General features: G+C 39.8%; 1 protein-coding gene across 11 annotated transcripts in view; it reads left to right on the top strand.

The window, feature by feature from the left end:
• Positions 1–21,244, top strand: part of lrrc7 (leucine rich repeat containing 7) — a 119,728-nt gene that overhangs the window by 38,530 nt on the left and 59,954 nt on the right. For 3 of the 11 annotated variants that reach the window (XM_051377134.1, XM_051377132.1, XM_051377136.1), the window contains exon 1: positions 9,729–10,403. The exons of 1 other annotated variant lie outside the window; for it this stretch is intronic. In XM_051377134.1, coding sequence (XP_051233094.1) covers positions 10,379–10,403 — 25 coding nt within the window. In that variant the 5' untranslated portion in view covers positions 9,729–10,378. Of the gene's footprint in view, positions 1–9,728; positions 10,404–21,244 lie in introns of those variants that run through there. 7 more of the 11 variants (XM_051377133.1, XM_051377137.1, XM_051377131.1 and 4 more) reach the window with 3 other exon arrangements.

The raw sequence follows: 21,244 nt of genomic DNA, 5'->3' as shown, positions 1-21,244 counted from the left end.
ATTGAGCACTAGGTTGTTCACTGTGCACCATTCTGCAAGATTGTTGATTTCCTCCCGATATGTTGTCTCATCGCTGATTGAAATCCGGGTGATTATGGTGATGTAATCTACATACGTCACAGAGTGTCTCCATGTATGGGATGCAGTTGTTAACTCTGTCGTGTTAAAGTCCAATATTTTGTTGAGCCATCCATCCACCACAACCTCCTCGCTATGTGGACTCTATGTGTCGCTCTATAACAGCGTCCTCTCACTTCCTCCTTTGCTCACATCATAATTTCTACTTTTGCTTCATGGCTTTGTCACTTGACAGCATCGACATAAGTTGTTTTGGGGCTGAAAAGACTGACACTGTTGTTCTTATTGAGAGGACAGACTCAAACATACACAAGCATAGAGTTGTTAAACTGTTATAGGATGTTCCAGTAGCTGTTACTAGCGACAGAAGGCTCAACTGAAACTAACAAATGGAGGCAAAATAAAGTGAATTTAAACTTTGTGGCCTCTAAATTACAGATTTGTTACTCTATCCAGATGGCATTTATTACAGCTGCTATTCTCTGAAATCCAAATGTGACATTGAAAGGTTTGAAGCTATTGATCCCTTTATACCTTTTTACATCTCCCTGCAAAATATTGTTGCCAAGTGATCTTGGCTAAAGCTCCTCTTACTGGCTAGAACTGTATTTGTTGCTTGGCAACATTAACTTAGTGAACATCTTAACAGGAAGCAACTATTGAGGCTTCAGTGATTTAATGACACAACTCTTTCTGTTCGTTGTGCAGCAGGCTGTCAGTTCGCCGCACGACATCCTGCTACCTGCAGGGTAGCATCTCATATTGTCTCTTTGGGAAGCAACAAAGTGTGTGTGTGTGTGTGTGTGTGTGTGTGTGTGTGTGTGTGTGAGTGTGAGTGAGTGAGTTGAATATACTCCTCTCTCAAGCTGCTTGTGGATACAGCTGTAATGACACAATTCTGTCATCAGCTATCCTCCCTAGACACACCGCTTGTATCTCTATGCTTTTCAGAACCGTCATTACTCTCAACCCACAACCACATGCCTAAACCCAAACTTAACCAATGCTTTGTCTCAATTTGAATACTTCCATACTTACACTAACTATTTTGAGTATATGAGTGTGTTCACATTGTCGAGTCTGGCATAATGCAGTGCACTGCAAGTACCCGGATGGTGCACTCAGTGTGGAATGCTTCTCACTGTCAGGGGTCGCCATTTTTGCTACATAGCTGAAGGTGAGGGACCGCTGGAACATACCGGTACATTTTCCGTGAGACGACATCAGGCTTAGACATTGTAATTTCCAACTTGCATGAAACAGGGGACACACACAGGCAATAAATGTAGAAACAGGTTCAGTGAAATCCAGTGAAAAATAAGCCAGTACTGGTGGCAATGCTCCGTCCAATTGTAAATCGGCATAGATGAAGAAGAAGGTGACGCAGTAAATACATTGATGCCAACACTACGCTGCTGAAATTACGGCACTACAGCACATTAAGTACGTAGTGAGCATTATGCACTACATAGAAGTATACTTCTGGAAGTATTCGATTTGAGACATAGCACAAGTTTAAACCCTTAAACAGCCTATTGGAAGTAGTGAGGTCTGGCTCAAATGTTCCAAAGACGTTTTTACTCACAAGGTCTATAACTCAAAACTGGTCCTCACAGAGATAGAAGAGCACACAAATACATGAGTATGTCCCAAGAGCCTGGAAAGTTTGCATTTTTAACTGATAGCTCTGTGGCCATTGCTGTTACTGTACAGTATCTGCAGAGCTGGGAATCCTGCCATTGTGACATTATGAGCATCATTGTTGTATTTCCAGCTAACACTCACTGAAGAGATATGAGGTGTTGAGAAGGAGCTGCAGTTCGGTACCCAAAATAGGCGAGCTCTCTAAATATACAGCAGTGCGACCTATGTTTTATGGCAGATCCATGCTTGGCTCTCTAAACCAGAGCTGCCCAAAATAGGACCTGTGGGCAAAATCAGCTGAATCCGAGCTGCCTGAAATAGGACCTGTGGGCAAAACCTGGCTCTCAAGAAATTAGTTTGGCCCACCAAAGTGTTACACAGAGTGTAAAATGTGCTCTTTCTCATTTGTTGTGTTTAAATTTGATAACTTCTCATCTTGATTACTTGACAAGAAGACTGTAATGAGCCTTATTGGTTTTCCAGTATTTACAGTACACAGTATTTAGTGTTTGCTACACCTAAAGTTTTGACTTTTTCTCCGTTTTTGCTCCTGCAAGAATGAGAAAATGATGATGGTACATTTCTTAATTTCTCTTCCACAGCTTGAAAAAAGTAGGAATGTGCAACTAATTATGCATGTTAGTTTCCACAGTCAGTAATCCTTGAATATTGGTGTTTGGCAATGTTTGTTACAGTAAAGATTAAAAAATAAATCAAAAATGCTGCAAAATAATTGTATTCTTACAATAATCAAGAGCCATTTTAATTTATTTGCGTAACATTTTGGCTATTGAGCAAAAAACAACCCCACAAGCAACAGTCAATCATAAACAGACACAACATGAAGCTCAGTAAAGCCCTCCTCACATTGATTTTAAATCACTGTAAAGCCTGGTCTTTTGTGGCTCACTGCTTTCATAAAACAGTGGTAATATAATACATCACTGTAATCAAACAAAGGGCAAGTGCAAGAGTGCACAGCTGCATGCAGAAGAACCATAATTTAAAGATCCCCCCGGTCATGTATACAAATAGTTGGCGATTTTTCTCTCCCAAAAGTATAATTTCTACATTAAAACCCTTAAATGACATCTACTCTCCTTCTAGCTCATTACAAAATTACAGATTCTATAAATATGCATATTTTGTTTTGCTGCTGGACAGTCTCCTACTTCACTGTAAAGTCCATTCTGAGTGTATGGGCACTGCTGGCTTCAAGTTTCTACATCACACTTGTACAAGTTGCAAATTGGACCAGGATGGACCAAAGTTTCCACTTTCAGCAGATGAATGTGAACATTTGTAGTGTCAAACTCTGCTCATACATTGAACATCCAACTATAGGAACAAGAAGAAAACATTTTTTTGAGTGAAGGGGGGCTTCAGAGAGTTCAGATATTCCTCAACACTTTACGCAATATATAATTACAACTCTTATCAATCTAAACAAAACAACAAATAACGACTCACATCCATACAGTATACCATTTTTTATAACTATAACACTATACATTCATTTGCACACAAGTTTTACTTTCAAACACTTTCTTGTTTTGAAAGTAAAACTTTATAGACCCCTCTAAATTGTTGCCAGGCAACAAACACAGCTGTTAAACAGGACTTTGGCATGAACTTTTTCAAATTCAGTCAAAGAAAGTTTCATCAAAACGTAAAGATATAACGTTGAAGTTTGTGTTTTATCAACTTCTGTAGATTTGGACGATCCTCAAAGAAACAGCTAGAGAGAGAGAGAGAGAGAGAGAGAGAGAGAGAGAGAGAGAGAGAGAGAGAGAGAGAGAGAGAGAGAGAGAGAGGACTGTTTGACTGACAGAGTGACTGGCTGGCCAGCTTCCTGTTTTCTCACAGACTGTTGTTAAACTCAGTCAATCTTGGAGAGTCCCAGTGCTGCCATCTGGGTTTAACTGGAGCTCCATCCTGGCACTGCCAACTGGCACATATGGCATAAAGGATACTATGTCATTTGTTTGAGTAGAGTTGAGCTGAGTGAAGTAGAGCTGAAGGTTATGTTTAGTTATCAGAGTGTCAGAGGTCAGTTCAAACCATGATAGGAACCATATTTTATCCACTTGTCCAGACCAGTTCAAGTGTGTTATATGTCGTATATATATTTAGTATTTCTGAAGCCTTACTTTTATCCATTGCCTATGTAACTGCTCCAGTTTTAAGACTTTTGTTGTCGTGACCTCCTACATGTCTGGTGGGAGGTCATGCCAGTAGTATCAATTATTGTCTTCACTGTTTGGAGTTAGATCATGAGGATTTAAAACCTGACTGATCCTGACTGACACTGTGCTTTTGGAGGGCAGCAATCTTTATATTGTATTTTTGTTTTAGCATCCCATTAAGACCGACATTATTGAAGGACAGCACTGGGAAGCACTTGAGTGGTCCTAACATCAGAAATCATCTAAATGTCAACACAGCATGAAATAGATTATTTTATTTTTGGTTTTGACCTTTGCTTGGGTGGATTTGATTAGTTTAAATGCTCTTTTGCATGAACATGTTGCGCCACACTCACACAGTTCGTATGCGGAAGCTGCCCAGTGAAACCACAGTGTGATCTGTCAGCCTTTGAGCAGGTCCACTAAAGCTCCACTGCTGTGTGCAAGGGCTCCTCGTCAGAGGTTATAAAGGAGGGCAACCACCTTCTCAAAAACAAATGTATCCGGATAGTCCTGGATCGAACCTGCTACAAGACTCAGGTATCTCCTGGAAATCTGCGTCTCCAGATATAAACCTAAGAACTTAAATCATGACTTGGATCGTTTAAACTCAAGTTGAAAGAGGTAATAGTCACGTAGGCATTAATGATCCGGACTGGGTTGCAACAGCTATTCATAAATCAATTTCTAAGTTTGAACATAAAGTCCTTCCTAATTTACTACTAGTTTCAAACTAGTGATTTATTAAAACAGGTTACACCTTTTAAAACTTTAGAAATGTGTAAATCGGTGGAAACATTTACTGTATTGCGCTGTCCAATCAGCAGCAATGGACTACTGAAGCGTCTCATAACTCAGGTTTAGAGCAACAAATATAGCAACAGATATATCTTTTGTAAATATAGGTATGACTTTTATTATATGTGCACACATGGAGAACGCATTTCAGAATAATCAGTATTTATATATTTTATAATGATAGGGTACTATGCAGTTTTACTTACATACACACGTGTATGTATGTATATACATATATAATTTCTTACATGCACATTATCAATATTAGACCCCTGCTGTATTTTCATAACCCCCTCTATTATATTCTCTAAACTATATTGCTGTATATTTTTGTCCTGTGCAATTATTTATTTTCACACCATGCCCCTACCTCCTGCTGTGGCCTGTGCAATGCTCTTATCTGTCACATGAGTATATAAAAAGCTGTATATAGTGTGCAGATAACTCTTCTATTTTCGTTATAACTTGTTTTTTTCAGTTCAATTGTTTATTTAATGTGTATTTTCTTACCTGTTGTGTTGTATCTGGAACTGCTTAGTGAGTTAATCTTACCTTGAAATATCAGAGTACTGACGTTATTTACTCATGTATTCAAATGTTATTTGCATAATGTTTAGTACTTTGGCATTATTTTTGTGAAATGCAGTTCAAAATCTTCAAGATTTATTTTATTTGGCTGTCAGATAAAATAGTTTGTTTGCCTCTTTATTAACCACAATCTTTCCCTAACTGTAAGTTTTTAGTTGGCTAACCCTAATATACCCTAGCAGTTGTTTATAACCACTATCTTTCCTTAACTGGTTGTAAAAAGCAAGTAATGTAAAATATTTTGTTTCATTATTTGGAAATCTAAAATGTGTATCTAACAGGAAACAGTCCCAGCAACAAATTACACATCAGATCAAACGTCTAAATTGAGGAGATAAAAAGTTCTAGTCAAACTAGCGTGAAAGCATTGCACATTGTAGATTAACATCTGTTAAGTGGATGTACAGTGACTTGCAAAAGTATTCACCCTCCTTGGCATTTTTCGTGTTGTGTTGCCTCACAACATGGATTGTTTGAGGATTTGCATCATTTAATTTACAGAACATGCCCACAACTTTGAATTTTTTTTTTTTTTTATTGTGAAGCAAACAACAAATAGGACAAATTAACAGAAAAAGTCAATGTGCATAACTATTCACCCCCCTAAAGTCAATACTTTGTAGAGCCACCTTTTGTGGCAATCACAGTCGCTTTGGATAAGTCTCTATGAGCTTGCCACATCTTACCACTGGGATTTTTGCCCATTCCTCCTTGCAAAACTGCTCCAGCTCCTTCAAGTTGGATGGTTTGTGCTTGTGAACAGCAATATTTAAGTCTGACCACAGATTTTCTATTGGATTGAGGTCTGGGCTTTGACTAGGCCATTCCAACACATTTACATGTTTCCCCTTAAACCACTCAAGTGTTGCTTTAGCAGTGTGTTTGGGGGTCATTGTCCTGCTGGAAGGTGAACCTCCATCCTAGCCTCAAATCACGCACAGAGTGGTACAGGTTTTGCTCAAGAATATCCCTGTATTGACAGTTTCCCAGTCCCGGCTGCTGAAAAACATCCCAATAGCATGATGCTGCTACCACCAGGTTTCACTGTGGGGATGGTGTTCTTTGGGTGATGTGATGTGTTGGGTTTACGCCAGACATAGCGTTTTCTTTGATGGCCGGAAAGTTCAATTTTAGTCTCATCAGACCAGAGCACCTTCCCCCATACATTTTGGGAGTTTCCCACATGCCTTTTCGCAAACTCAAAACGTGCCATTTAGTTTTTTGCTGAAAGTAATGGCTTTCTTCTGGCCACTCTGCCATAAAGCCCAACTCTATGGAGCGTATGGCTTATTGTCGTTCTATGTACAGATACTCCAGTCTCTGCTGTTGAACTCTGCAGCTCCTCCAGAGTTACCTTAGGTCTCTGTGCTGCCTCTCTGATTAATGCCCTCCTTGCCCGGTCCGTGAGTTTTGGTGGGCGGCAGTCTCTTCGCAGGTTTGCTGTTGTGCCATCTTCTTTCCATTTGGTTATGATCGATTTGATGGTGCTCCTGGGGATCATCAAATATTTGGATATTTTTTTATAACCTAACCCTGACTTGTACTTCTCAACAACATTGTCCCTTACTTGTTTGGAGAGTTCCTTGGTCTTGATGGCAGTGTTTGGTTAGTGGTGCCTCTTGCTTAGGTGTTGCAGCCTCTGGGGCCTTTCAAAAAAGGTGTGTATATGTACTGACAGATCATGTGACACTTAGATTGCACACAGGTGGAAATCATTTCACTAATCATGTGACTTCTGAAGGTAATTGGTTGCACCAGAGCTTTTTATGGGCTTCATAACAAAGGGGGTGAATACATATGCACATGCCAATTTTCAGTTTTCTATTTCTAAAAAATAGTTTTATGTATATATTTTTCTCATTTCACTTCACCAACTTAGAATATTGTGTTCTGATCCATCACATAAAATTCAGATTAAAAGAACATTGAACTAAAGGCTGTAATGTAACAAAATAGGTAAAAAGCCAAGGGGGGGGAATACTTTTGCAAGGCACTGTATTGCTTTACAAACTTATCTTAAAGGCGGCTGATTGGGCTCAAGCAGCTGCAAAACAGAAGCCCACTCAGTAGGCTACTGAATGTGAGCAGACATTTGCCGTGCTTTGAGATTTGAGCTATGGGTACGACTGTTCACTTAACATCTATAATGTCCACCACAATTTCCTGCAGAGGGGTTCAATCATTTGGTGTAAATATGAGAAAAGTAAATGTAGAAGTTGTGAGTCAGTCAGCATTATCAGCAGTAGTCCTGTGAATTTAAATAATGAGCCAGCAAGCTAAAGCTTGAATGACACAGTGATCGTTATTTTTGATAGATGGCACCGTTACCTTCCAGATTCAGATTTAATTTTGGAAACTAAAGTGTTGGTCAAGAGGAGGAGGGACACATTTTTCCGGGCATAAGGCCAAATACTTTGAGTCTTTGGCAGTGGGGACATGTGATGATGATGTTGGTGATGTTTATGCAAACTGACTCGCAAACACACAAAACATGTTACAGCTGCTGTTGCTGGTTAGACTGGAAGACCTGAAGGTTGTAATGGGTTGGCACACTAAAGGGGGCTCTCCACAGATTTTACACATGATTACTTTATTTATTATTATGAGAACTATTTGTTCTGCAGACAGCTTTGTCATGACTTCTGTGGCTCTGGAGCGGTTTTATTAAGTCGGATGTTACTTGTCCACTGGGGCAGTTACGATGTGGAGAGCCATGACGCTTCCCAGCACGGGACGCTTTAGTCACAAAAGGCTTCACCCTCCTATGACCATGCAAACACTTCTGGCTGCACCTGATTGGACAAGCGCTTGCTGCTCAGGGATTTCAAAATGGACTAACCTGGCAGCTTGTTAGGAAACTGTCTCTCACAATATGAAAATAGTTCACCAAAATACATTTCTGAAAACATCTGAAGTGAAAAATATGCCATGCAATCACTGAATATGTCTTCATTTTAGATCAACAACTGTTTGAGTATCTAGAGGCGGCGATTCGCTGTGCCAGACGCCCCTGATTTCATTTTAAATGAGAAGCATCCAACGTGATGCCCCGTCTCTCAAAGTGCTACCAGAATGCATTGCGCGGGTGCTCACATACACGATGAATGGAAAGTGTGGAAAGTGTGTGATTGTGTGGACATGCACCTTGAGAACCATGATGAGAGAATGGTTGTTCACGCCACAAGGGGTGAATGGCACAATCTTATGTGAGCGATCACATCATTGGACAACTAAAGACGTTTGTATGGTTGCAGAGTTGGACGTGTGCATTGGCAGTATGGCATTATATACATTAAATTTAGGTTTAATTATCTTGAATGACGGGCTTTATGTGCCCAGTCTGATACATACACACGGGATCTATTTTTGGTGATGGACTCATATAGAAGTGACTGTAAGTCAGGATATCTCAGCTTTGATTTTGACCATCTTGTAAGTCCCCCAACTTTGCAATACCGAACTGCTGTCCATACAGCGGGTTGTCCAAGAGTTCTTGGACAAAACACTGAATCCTCAGTTGCTCCTGATGGACAGGCTAGCGCTTTGCATGGCAACTCCGTCGTCATTGGTGTGTGAATGGGTGAATGACAGGCTAATTGTAAAGTGCTTTGTCCGTTAAGGAAGAAAAGCAGTATCTAAGTGCAGTCCATTTACCGTATTTAACGGTGCATTTGTTTTATGTTATTCAGTTTGTGTTTTTCTTTTGTTTGATTTTAATGTAATAAACTCAAAACCTCTTTAACAGGATGTTGGCCAATATGGAATGACATGAATATTTGCATTGGTTTTATAATATAGGTAGAGTTGATCATTTTTGTGTTGATCAATTAATTGATTAAAAGTTTAAGCAATTTTTTAAAATACATTCAAAATACATTATTTTGTTAAAGCTTCTTAAATGTGAATATGTGCTTTGGTTCCTTGTCTTCATATTATAGTAAATTAAAGATTTTTGGGGATTCTTGCAGGTTTTAAACAGACCAAAACATTAATCGATAAAACAATCAGCCAATTAATCGACTATGAAAATAATGTTAGTTGCAGCCATATGCTGTATGTATGTATATATTCACAACAACAAAACAGTGTAATAAAACATCCAACACCCTTCATTTAAATCATGTTCTTGCAACATCGGGTTATTTTTGTCCACAGAAGAAACATTTTTTCTCACAGGAAAAGAAAGAGGCAGCATGGCAACAGTCACCGTGTGTGTGTGTGTGTGTGTGTGTGTGTGTCTGTGGTGACACGATGAGATAAAAAAGACCACTTTCATTCTTTCTCTCTCTCTCTCACACACACACACACACACACACACACACACACACACACACACACATCCGTGCACAACTGGGTTTACAACACACCTCCATGCGCACGCGCAGACGCACCTACTCTGGCGTCCTCGTTCCATCTTCATCCATCTCTCCCTCCCTCTCCCTCCCTCTCTCTCTCCTCTCTCTCTCTCTCTACGGGGGATAGATGGGAGGAGACGCTCCTGCTGAATGTGTTTTCCCTGCAGCGGGGTTTACAGTTACGGAGAAGAGGAAGAAGAAGAAGAGGAAGGGCACGGATCCGTTCCTTCGGTGTGACTTTCAGAACCGCACGCTGACCTTTCTCCATCCCAGTGTGCCCGCATCTTGGCTTTTTTTTTTTTTTTTTTTTTTTTTCCCCCATACATGGAGGCGGAGCTGGGCATCTTGTACAGAAAACCTACCGAGGAGATCTGACTGAAAACGTGCGTGTGTGTGTATGTCTGTATGTGTGTGTGTGTGTGTGTGTGTGTGTGTGTGTGTGTATGTGTGTGTGCGTGTGTGGTGTAAAACCGACTTGGATTTAAACCGAATGGTCCTGAAATGAGTCTCACTACCCGGGTTGATGCGCTCATCTCCTCCGTTTTCTGGCCCCGGGGTTACTAAAGATGCGGCTGGTAGCGCGGGTACCTGTCCTGGTTTCACACCGGCTCGGTTCGTCCCGGTAGACTGATCCTATCCGGTGCTGCGGTGTCCACAGGGGCCACCAGAGTGATTTCTTTTTCCTTTTTTTTCTTCTTCTTTAAACCGGATCCGCCACCAGCCTGACAGATGGATAACTACTCTACTTTACAACGTAAGGCTGCACGGACTGACACATACCTGCTGCAGTATTTGTCATTCAGTGTGTTAATGATGGGCATTCCCTTAATGAATAATCTCATTCAGACTGATACAGCGAACGCTCTGTGGGTTTCATTGTCACCTTATTGCACAAAATGCCATTTTTATATCAAAAATGTTCCATGGATTTGCTGTCATGCATCAGATGCTTGTGCATTTTATTCTAAGGTTAATACATGATCTTCCCATGTACTGTCATGACCATACATTTTTAATTAGGCTGGTGTCATGCGACACATCTAATGCCTTTATATCATATTTGCATCAGTAGTGCTGCTGAGCCACAAGACCCCCCCCCACTCACTTCTATATCTATCAAAATGATCCCTTCATCCTTTCACAGACTCTCATCCACGGGCCTTTCAAGCTCTGTGATGAGCTAATGAAACAGCCATGACTGCAGGAAGAGAGGGAGAGAGAGGGTGTGTGTGTGTGTGTGTGTGTGTGTGTGTGTGTGTGTGTGTGAGAGAGAGAGAGAGAGAGAGAGAGAGAGAGAGAGAGAGGATGATATATGATGCAGTGTCATATACCCTCCTGTCTTGACATGTAGCCCCCAGTCGCTCTGCCATGATAGCTTCGTGCTTTCATGTAAGACATTATCACACACACACACACACACACACACACACACACACACACATAGACACACACCTGTTAAATCCAGCAGCCTGAGGTATTGTAGCTTATTAGCCTATCTTGCCCATTATTTAGCTGTATCAGTCACGCTTGTAATGACAAAGGCTTGTTAACCATCCGGCTAAATGGTTTATTGCTGCTGTTATACACCTGCACAAGGTTAAACAGTTTTATAGTCTGGATCATAATTTTTGCAGTTATGTGCTGTAATTCTTTTTGTCCAGTCTTATCACTGAACGGCACACATACTGTATGTCTTTCTGACTTGCAGCCAGTGAGCACTAAAGCAACATGCAAAGAGGGCTTCGTCTAATCAAAGGGAATATTTAATTACAGTCTTCAATGCAACATATTTCAAAGCTTCTCTGTCTGTGTTGCCTCTCAGATGGGTTCTATTAATACATTTTCTTTTCAGCAGGGCTTTGCGGTCACTGCTAATAGCCTTATTTTGTATCATTTTGTGAACAGGCCTATGTGTGTTTTCAGTATTGGTCTCTTTCTTTGACACCATGGAGCTCAGCCCGGGCTACCCAGTCTGTGTATATACAGAATATACCACATGTATATTCTATACTACATGTATATTCTCAGGGCTAAACACTCTCCATTCCAGGATGTATGCAGCGCTGCGTCTGTCTTTGTACTTACAATGCACACCCTCGTCCTGCTGTTCGCTGTCTCGCTAGTTACTTTTTGGGGACTCTGTGTTCCAGTGGCAATGTAGTGTATTGTACTTCAGTACTGTATTTAGGTACTTTAAGTGGTTCGATTTTATGCTACATTACACTTCTACTCCACTTCATTTTAGAGAAACATATTCTACGTTTTACCCAACTACATTTATCTGACATCAGTGGTTATAAAATATTAACTCATTTTAGTCTGATTGAGTCCTTAAAGTTTTATTTTTGGATGAAAAGAGGAAAAAAATCTGCCAGAGTTAGCTGAAATATTCCAGTTTCTGCACTGCAAAATTAAGTTTTTAGGACTCAGTTTCTGACAGACTTTTTGCAGATTAAACAGCTCAACACTTTAAAAAAGTTGTTAAAATCAGCTCCACCTCAATCCAACAACAAAAATGCTGCTTGCACATTAATGCATCAGTGATAAAAATCCTGCATACATAGCACAATTTAAGTAAATTTTGCTGGTAATACTTCAGAGTTTGATTACAGGACTTGGGAGTACACCATTACAACTATTACTACTACTAGGTGTTACTAATTTTACTGAAGTAAGGGGTATTTACCTCTCTCACCCCTGCCCAGCAGTGTCCAGGTATTTGTGGAAGTTATTCTGCCAGCAGTTAGTAGCAGTTAGGTTTGTCCATTCATTGATCCGTCCAATAGACAAGAAAACCATTTTGACCATCAATAAACTGATGATTTTCTAAGCACAATTGCCATTGTCTCCACTTCCAGCTTTTCAAATGTGAGGATATTGTGTTTTTTGCCATCTTGTGGAACTGAATATCTTCGGCTTTTGGACTGTTGGTTGGACAAATCAAGTGATTTTGAAGATGTCCCGTTGGACAGATTAATAGATAATGAAAATAATTGTTAGATTTTAGGATTTCATTTGTTGGATTCGTCCTTTTATGAGAGATAAAAAGGCACACAGAGCGATAAAAAAGTGTTCATTTTTGAAATGGTAATGTTTGTGAAAGTAGTAATAATCTTGATTTTCCTTTACGCACCAGCCTTTAACCAGTCTGTCATCATCTGTTTTCCATTTTTGCCACATGCTCTAACCCTTCTAGTCTAACTCTAGAGGTACTCACTAGTGTAAGCCCTTTTATGTCAGTCTAAATTAAAGTGAGCACCTCAAGTGTTGAGTGTAATGTAAGAGGCTTCAGATCTGAGACACGATAAATGCATTAATATTCCCTCTTCAAGGAGCAAACTTGCATGCAACTAGAGGACGAAGGTTGGCTCAGACTCTCTCTGCTGCTCCACTAGTATAGCTCTGACAGGACACTGCTGTGCCTGCTGCTGCTGCTGCTGCTGCTGCTGCTGCTGCTGATGCTGATGCTGCTGGTTGCTTAGTGACTGTATCCATGGAACCGGCTCCCATCGTCATGGTGATGGGCTAAGGGAAAGAGACCCAGTGAGGGAAGGGGGGCATAGATACCAGTACATCTGCAGTGTGTGTGTGTGTGTGTGTGTTATGATTATGAAGATGAATTGTGATATTATCGTGGATGATATGAAACGTAGATGTGATATATTGGTGTTGTTGGTTGTTGATGATGACACTGATGGCGCTCAAGGAGGCGATGAAGAGTCTAGTTGAATTAACAGAATTTTTATTTGGCGACTTTATAAAGAAAACAGTGTTTTTTGCTCAAACTGTTGACTGTTTGGCTCATACTGAGTTTATGGATGGACAGTGGAGAAGCATATGCTGCAGGATAGAGCTGTAACAATTAGCTGAATAATACAGAAAATGAATCCATCATTTAAGTATTTTCTTGAGCAAAAATAAAAAATAATATGTTGTTCCAGCTTTTCCAACATAAACATTTTCTGCTTTTTTCATCATCATGATGTGAATATATGTGGGTTTTAGCTTGGTGATCAGACTAACAAGATATTTGAATGCATCTACCCGGGCAAATTAAATATTTTTCATGTTTTCCTGTCTTTTTTTAGACCAAACATTAAATTGAGTAATGAAGAAAGTAATGGGCCAATTAATCCATAATGAAAACAGTTGCAGTACCTGAGTAGTTTTTTGAGAGGCTTCTACTGTTTTTTGAGCAGACATAAATCCTTTGTAACTTGATCAAGCTGACCAAAGCTGCAAGCATTTTCCTGCCACCTTCCACAGGCAGTGAATTTCTGTCAGAGTTTGGATGGAGTATGACTCGAAGCAGTGTCTGTGTTTAATCAGAAACCGCACATTTTTATAATGTCATACAATTTTGCAGCATTTTCTTAAAACCACCAAATCCATGTAAGGGAAAACCGTTGCAGGATTTTAGAGAAGCAGAGAGGAGAGAAGAGGAGGGAGGAGGAACAGACAGAAACATTATCCTCTTCGTCACGGCACGTACTGTACTGTAGGTTCACACAGGCTACATGAAACTGTTCCAAACTGGTCTCTCAGAGGATAAATTTATCTCATTCGCTTTGTTCATTTAACTGGTTTAATGCAATTTTTTTTATTTATTTTTCCCTCACTGTGAGTGCAGATTCATATGGGAGCATCCGTTCTGTCCCCTCTCCAATCTCAGTGACAATGTTGCCATGGTTACATCATGCACATTGTTCTCTCCGGGGTGACATAATTCTTTGGCTCGCATAAGAGATTCTGGATCCTCTTCCTGTAGCGTCTAACAGGGAACTGAATCTATAAGAGTGAAATATCTAACTTCATCCAGGACTAAGAGCCATTTTTGCTTTGGAGGGTCATTCAGTAATATATCATGTATTCCTTTAAGTGAAATTAGTCAGATTTTGCTGTCATATTTCTCACTTGTGTGCTTTTGTAGGAAAAGAACAGCTTGTCCAGGCACACAAACTAATGGGTGACGTTAGAGATTTGACTAAAACTGAACATAAGTAAGTAGGAAATAAAGTATAGAATTACTTCTCTCATTAGTGCCAAAAAAAAGTCAATTAACAGTCAATCATAAGGAAATTAATCGGCAGATATTTTGATAGTTTAGGTGATTTATGGTGCTATGTAAATTGAATATCTTTGGGCTTTGGACTGTTGGTCGATAAAAACAAAACCTCTTTGTCACCTTTGTCTCTGGAAAATCGTGATGGTCATTTTCTGACTCTTTAGAGACCAAATGATTGATTAATTAATTAATCAAGGAAGTGGTTATTGATTCAATAATGAAAATAATTGTTGCAGCCCTACTTTTTTTTTAAAAGTTTAGTTTTTTTTGTGAGACAAAACAAAACATTTTAAGATGTAACCCTGGGCTCTTGGAAGATGGTCATTAATTAATAAAACAGCAATAATGAAAATAATCATTAGTTGCAGCCCTCTTTCTTATATGATGTATCCAAACTGTTTGCATTGCATATGAATTAATTCATTCCTCTTGCATCATACCTAACCTAAGAATGAACTAATTTTAACCAGAAGAAAAACCAACCAGATATGTTATTTCTGCAGCTTTGTACAGGAGAGAGTCTTTTAAGCCAGAGACAATCTCCTATTGTTATTATTATTACATACTTCCATGGTTTTGAGTGGTAGAGCAAAATTATACCCAAAAGTGCAAAATGCTCGTTCTAGCAGTGTCATGTAATTCCTCAGGCTGCACTTGAAGATCCGGTGTCCACAGCTGTGGCTCACCAGGCATCTTTTTTTGTGATACAGTGACGGGACAGGTCACAGAGCCCCTGGTATTTCTCTGTCTCAACAAAAAGTCTCTGCTGATCCTTTGTGACAGCTACAAGAATACCAAAGAAGATGACCTGTCACAGACAAGGAGGAAGTCAAACCAGGATATTGTAGCAGTGTTCCAAGTTGGGAGTGCATTCTGAGATAATGCAGCTTCTCAGGGGGTTATACTGTAAAATAGGACAGTGGTGGGGCAGCAAGGCCACGTTTGTGCCTCACTGCTGATTCACATAGAAAATAAAAGGAGCTGCTGCTGGGATGCACATAATATAGCGGCAGTATATGCTTGTATGTTGATAATGGGCAAGTAACAGTTTGGCAAAAACCATAGGTAACCATGCAGTTGTTAAACAACCTGGCAGGACTGTAGCAAGGTATTTCACACCGTACAGGAGACTCAGTGTGTGTGTGAGTCTTTCACACTTGTCCAATGTGTCACACGGTGTGACCCAGTGTTTCTGCTGAATCTGCTAAGTTTGTGTGTGTTTGAATGTGTGTGCATTTTTCCCCCCCTCCATGTTGCCTCCCTGTTTCCTGCTTGCTCAGTTTCAATCTGGCGGGGAACTGACCAAGGACAGAGCTTCTCTTTTGACCCATGAAGCCATTTTTAATTCCCTGAAAATTTCCCCAACAGTTGGAGATGCCGAGTCGCCATTGTGAATCTAAGTCGATTGTCAGTATACTGTATGCTGATATGGGTGGAGCACCAAATAGAGTGTATAAATGATTATTTATTAAGTAAATGCACTCTTTAGAGAACATTTTTACAGTATATAAAACATAGGTCAATGTTTCAGTGTATCTGCTTACATATTTGTTTCACTTTCTCACAAACATTTCTTGAACGACTCTCCATTTGATGTTTACAGTGTATTGTGAGAGGGAGTCAAAGACAGCACAACACGATCATTTTGAACATCTCTGTGTCTTATATAAGTCTCCTGAACAGGGAATGTGTTGCACATGGATTTGCAGAACATTTAAAGCGAGTCTGAAGTTGTCTGTGTCTGCTTTCTGGGAAATAAGTACTGTCTCCTTTTTAGTCATACATTACCAGCGTTACTCTCTTATCATGAAAACCACGAGCTCCCTGTCTTTCAGCACAATAGATGTTAAATTAAATCACTAAAATAACTCGTTTCAAAGCTAGCTCAAAAATGAGCTGAAAGGCAGCATTTCTAACAAAGAGAGTAATCCCTTTCCCTTTCTTAAACTCTTTTACACAGAGAAAAAAAATAAAATCAGGCTCTTTTTGTTGCAGTCGTGTGTTTTATACTGCAGACAAATAGCTGACTGACCGTATGCTTGAAAAGTCAGTCCCTTGTAGAATACAGATGTCTACATTCAGATTTAATTTGTTGGAGAGTTTGAGAACTTTTCTGGAGGAAAGAAAGATAAATAAATTTTTTTGTGTTTAGTCTTTGAAGTAAGAAGTGTGAAAAAGCAGCTGGAAGGCTTTTATTTGCTCTATTGAAGAAGTTAAAGTAAAAAACTAGAACACAATTGTCCATGGAAAAACATCTTCACATCTGGATGCCCTCTACAGATGCTTTAAATGATGTAAAAAAAACAAAAAAAACAATCCAATTTCTGATTAAGTATAAAAACATTGGCTGTCCCAAAACATGTGCCAAGTCCAAACTGATCCAGTAATTCCTGGAAAGGGGATGTGTGACAGTCTCCCAGGAGACAGGAGGAGGAGGCGGGTCAGTCTGCATCCTGTGCTGGTTGGTCCACGTGTTGCCGTGGGCGACCCAGTCTCCTCTTAATGAGACGAAAGCCCGGGCAGCCTCTGGTCTGAGCTCTTCATTACACGACTCCGAGTACGTCAGGATGTTTGAATGTGAGAGAGAGGGAGACAGAGAACGACCCTAAGGCCTCTGTTAGAGTCTTTAAGACCCTCTCATCCGTTTCAGGCTCATAGCATTTAATGTGGGGGTAATTTGAACCTATTGAGTCTAATAATAATGGCTATTTCATTGTTGTAAAAATAACCACAGCTTCCTTTAATGAAAGAGCGCAGATGAGATGGAATAAAAGCAGAAACGTGACTGAAATTAACATGTTATTAGAATTAGTTGCATTCTCAGAGAAACTTTTAGAAAGCAGAGAACAGAGAGACTAAAAAGGCAGAGAAGAAGAATGGGTGTGAAGTTGAGAGCAAGAGAATAATCTCTAAATCGACAGCATCTGTCTCCTGTCCTGCTCTGTCTGCCACAACTCAGCTGTCATTGGCTATCAGACAGGAAGAGACTGAGAGACGACCTGTCTCAGTGAATGCTGGGGTTCGCTGTATTCCTCTGTACTTTATCATCTCAATAAGACAGCTGTTTTTTTCCATCATCTGTCCGTGTTTATATGGGTTAGGTTCTACCTTAAAGGTGTGTAACATTTATGAGGATCTATTGGAAGAAATTGAATATAATATGCATAACTATGTTTTCATCAGTGTGTAATCACCTGAAAATAAGAATTGTTATGTTTTTGTTACCTTACAATAAGCCATTTATATCCACAGAGGCCGACATGCTGAAGCGCCATGCTTCTACAACAGCCCAGAACAGACAACCCAAACATTGTCTCTATAGGGCCGTTCACGTTATTTGTGCATCGTGGACAGCGTAATTTCTCATTTGCGCGCAGACGGGTAGGGTGAAACAGTTGCAAACTGCGACTTCACCACTAGATGCCACTAAATCCTACACACTGGACTTTAAAGGAGCTTTTGCATCTTTCTGTATTTTTGTTATTGTCAGCAAATCCCATGACAAAACCACCTTTGACGGTCTCTAAAAAATTAAAAATGTATTTGTGTCCATTAATGGAGCTCTATGGCACAGAGGAATACGATAAATCAAACTTTGGCTAAACAGATAATACTAGTAGGAATGATTAATTAATGTTTTCTGGATTTGTTGATGATACGAATCCCACTTTCCTTAATGCATAAGATTTGACAAACTTGTGGCCGAAAGGTTAGAGAAGCAATCTTGTGACTGGAAGTACATTGGTTCAATACTCTTAAAGTAGAGGTAGTATTTGCCCCTCCCTTATCACCACCACTGAGGTGCCACTGAGCAAGACCCCTAACCCCAACTGCTCCAGTGGAGCTCCAGCAGAGCAAACTGTGGTTGTATTGGGAAGCTTCCAGGTGTGAATGTATAGCTGTGCAAATGTGTTCAGGGTGTTCCTGATAAAGAGAACATTGCTCTCTATGAAACTCCTCTGAATACATAGTAAAATTGGATTTATGTGGCTATAAATTATGATTTCATTGTGAATCATTAAAAAAATGTCTCCAATTGCAGTCATGTCAGATTTTGTTTAGCTGGCAGTGATAGTTTCAGTATTTGACTACTGTAGAAGCAGCAGTGAGGTCATCTGCTTTACCAGACCTGGGCTGCTCCCACCAGCATCAGGAGAGGAAAAGGAGACTTGGCATGATGCCACTTCCTTTTATGGTCAGAGGTTAGCAGTCAGTAATGTATGCTTTGACTTATGTCAAAAAGATGGTACAACTGCATTCTGTCGTCATCCTTTTTGTCATATAAAAACCAAAAAAAAAAGAAGAGGAAATGTCTCGCCCAAAAGCAAACACTAGTAATAGACCTTTTTTCACAGCATGCATTCTGACATGTCATAACAGGAAGCACTCAGGTGTGACTAATGACAATAATAATGGCTGCTTTTCACCAAAATGGAACAGAGCCGTCATTAAAGTTATTAGTCTCACCTGTGCTTTTCTTGCAATGACAATAAAATGTATTATTTTTGTGTTTTTATGTCAGAAGGGTTAATGTGTCTATATTAGAGAAAATGAGATAATGTTTTATGATGATGATACATGACATTTTAAATTATATTTTTGGCACTACTCGCTGCACTTTTGGCTTTGTGTTGCGTAGAGCATTAGGAAAGGCCCCACAGAGCATCGTACAACAATGCAAACCTGTCAAACATTCATTATTACAACAATATTACAGAAAGTATACTGTGTATAAGTGCTTTGAGACATTATTTTCTCCCAGCAAACAGTACTTGAGTGATGAGCCATTGAACGATTTCCGTCCATTCATGATTTCATCGCCGGGATGAGATTCGGTAATTTTGTTTGACAGTGTTTTTTCTTTACATTTGAGCAAAGTCCCCAGGCTCACTGTAGGCACTGATGTGTGGAGAACGTTAATAGACCACTCGGCTACACGTGACTGAGGGGAAACCTCAGACCAGTGTGTGTGTGTTTGTGTGGGTGCAGCATACTGTGTCACTGTAGAGTGTAAAGGTCCATCCATGCGTGTGTCTTAGTGTACTGAGTGTGAGTGGAGAGTGTGTGGAGCTGCATGTGACTGTATGAATAGTGTGTGTGTGTGTGTGTGTGTGTGTGAGAGAGAGAGAGAGAGAGAGAGAGAGAGAGTGTGATGGAGAGAGAGAGGATTGCTGACTATGAATTTTCCAGTCACAGCGCTGTCGTTTCCATCCCTGAAAATCTTTTCCTTCGATCACTGTGTGTGTGTGTGTGTGTGTGTGTGTGTGTGTGTGTGTGTGTGTGTGTGTGTGTGTGTGTGTGTGTGTGTGTGTGTCTAAAGCTTGGGTGCTTAACACATCATTGACTTCCCCTTTCTCTCCACTCTTTCTTGCCTCTTCTTGTCGACTGTCTCAGTCTCTCTCTGTGTAGCGTGCCGTATATCAGTATATGTAGGCCAGCTCCCACAGGTCTTATGGGATCTATAGGTGTCCATTTGACTGCTTGTATAGCAGCTGTAGCATGGCAGCCTGTTGTGCTGCCTTAAACATGCATTCTCTAGGGTTTATTTGCAATTCAAATATGCCTGTTGACATGTTCACCCAGCGTACAGTTAATGTTGATTTTCACTTAAACCTTCTGTGTTTTGTCTTGATTTTAGGAATCAATCTTATTATAGATAGTGGTTACCAACCTTTTTGGTTCAAATGAAACAGTGACTACTTGTGATTTTCCCCTCTAAACTTCTTTGATTTTGAAATTGTGTCCCATTTGAGGGGTCCCATACCTCAGGTTGGGAACCATGGGTGTAGAATAGTTTGATATTAGCAGAGGCATGCACATTTTAATTGGATTTTCTGTTGTTTTTTTGCTGTTGTAAGCTGAGATATACTTTGTTTTTATCCATACAGTGACACTAACAGGATAGAGCATGACAGAAAAGATTATGGATGGATGGACAGACATATGAGGAAACATATTATCTTGAATAGTTTCATAGTGGATTCGGAGCTTTTATATGAAAAGCGTTTTCCCACCAAACCATAATCATTGCTTGAGTGCAGATTGTAAGGATCATGATACGTGTTTCTGATCTTTAATAAGCCTATAATATGAACACCATGACTCTTTTGGCAGTAAACAAAGCTCACTTCCAATAAAGGTTCAAGATAGTCAAAATCAATAATTCAGACTAAAAATCTATGTGTTTAAAATTTTAAGTAGAATATAAAGAACGTTTGTGTTATTTTGTCATTACTGTTGGGTGGTTTTGTACCCATGGGTGCTTGGTAGAGTTCATGGTGTTTTTATAATACCTGCTGATTTATTTTTCAACTAATTGTTCACCGAAGCCCAAAGTGACGTCTTCAAATCTCTTGTTTTTGTTCAACCAAGAGTCCAAAAATGGAAAAGATACTTCATTCACTGTCATATATGATAAGAAAAGCAGCAAGTCACCGCATCTGATAAGCTGGTACCAGGATATGCTTGGCTTGTTATGCTTTAAAAAATATTAATTGATTTAAAATAGCTGCTAATTGATTTATTTATTT

The sequence above is a fragment of the Dicentrarchus labrax genome, unplaced genomic scaffold, assembly GCF_905237075.1.
Source record: "Dicentrarchus labrax unplaced genomic scaffold, dlabrax2021, whole genome shotgun sequence".
In the NCBI taxonomy this organism is placed as follows: Eukaryota; Metazoa; Chordata; class Actinopteri; family Moronidae; genus Dicentrarchus; species Dicentrarchus labrax.
The sequence above is the reverse complement of the archived record's forward strand: the minus strand, read 5'-3'. Positions and strand labels throughout refer to the sequence as shown.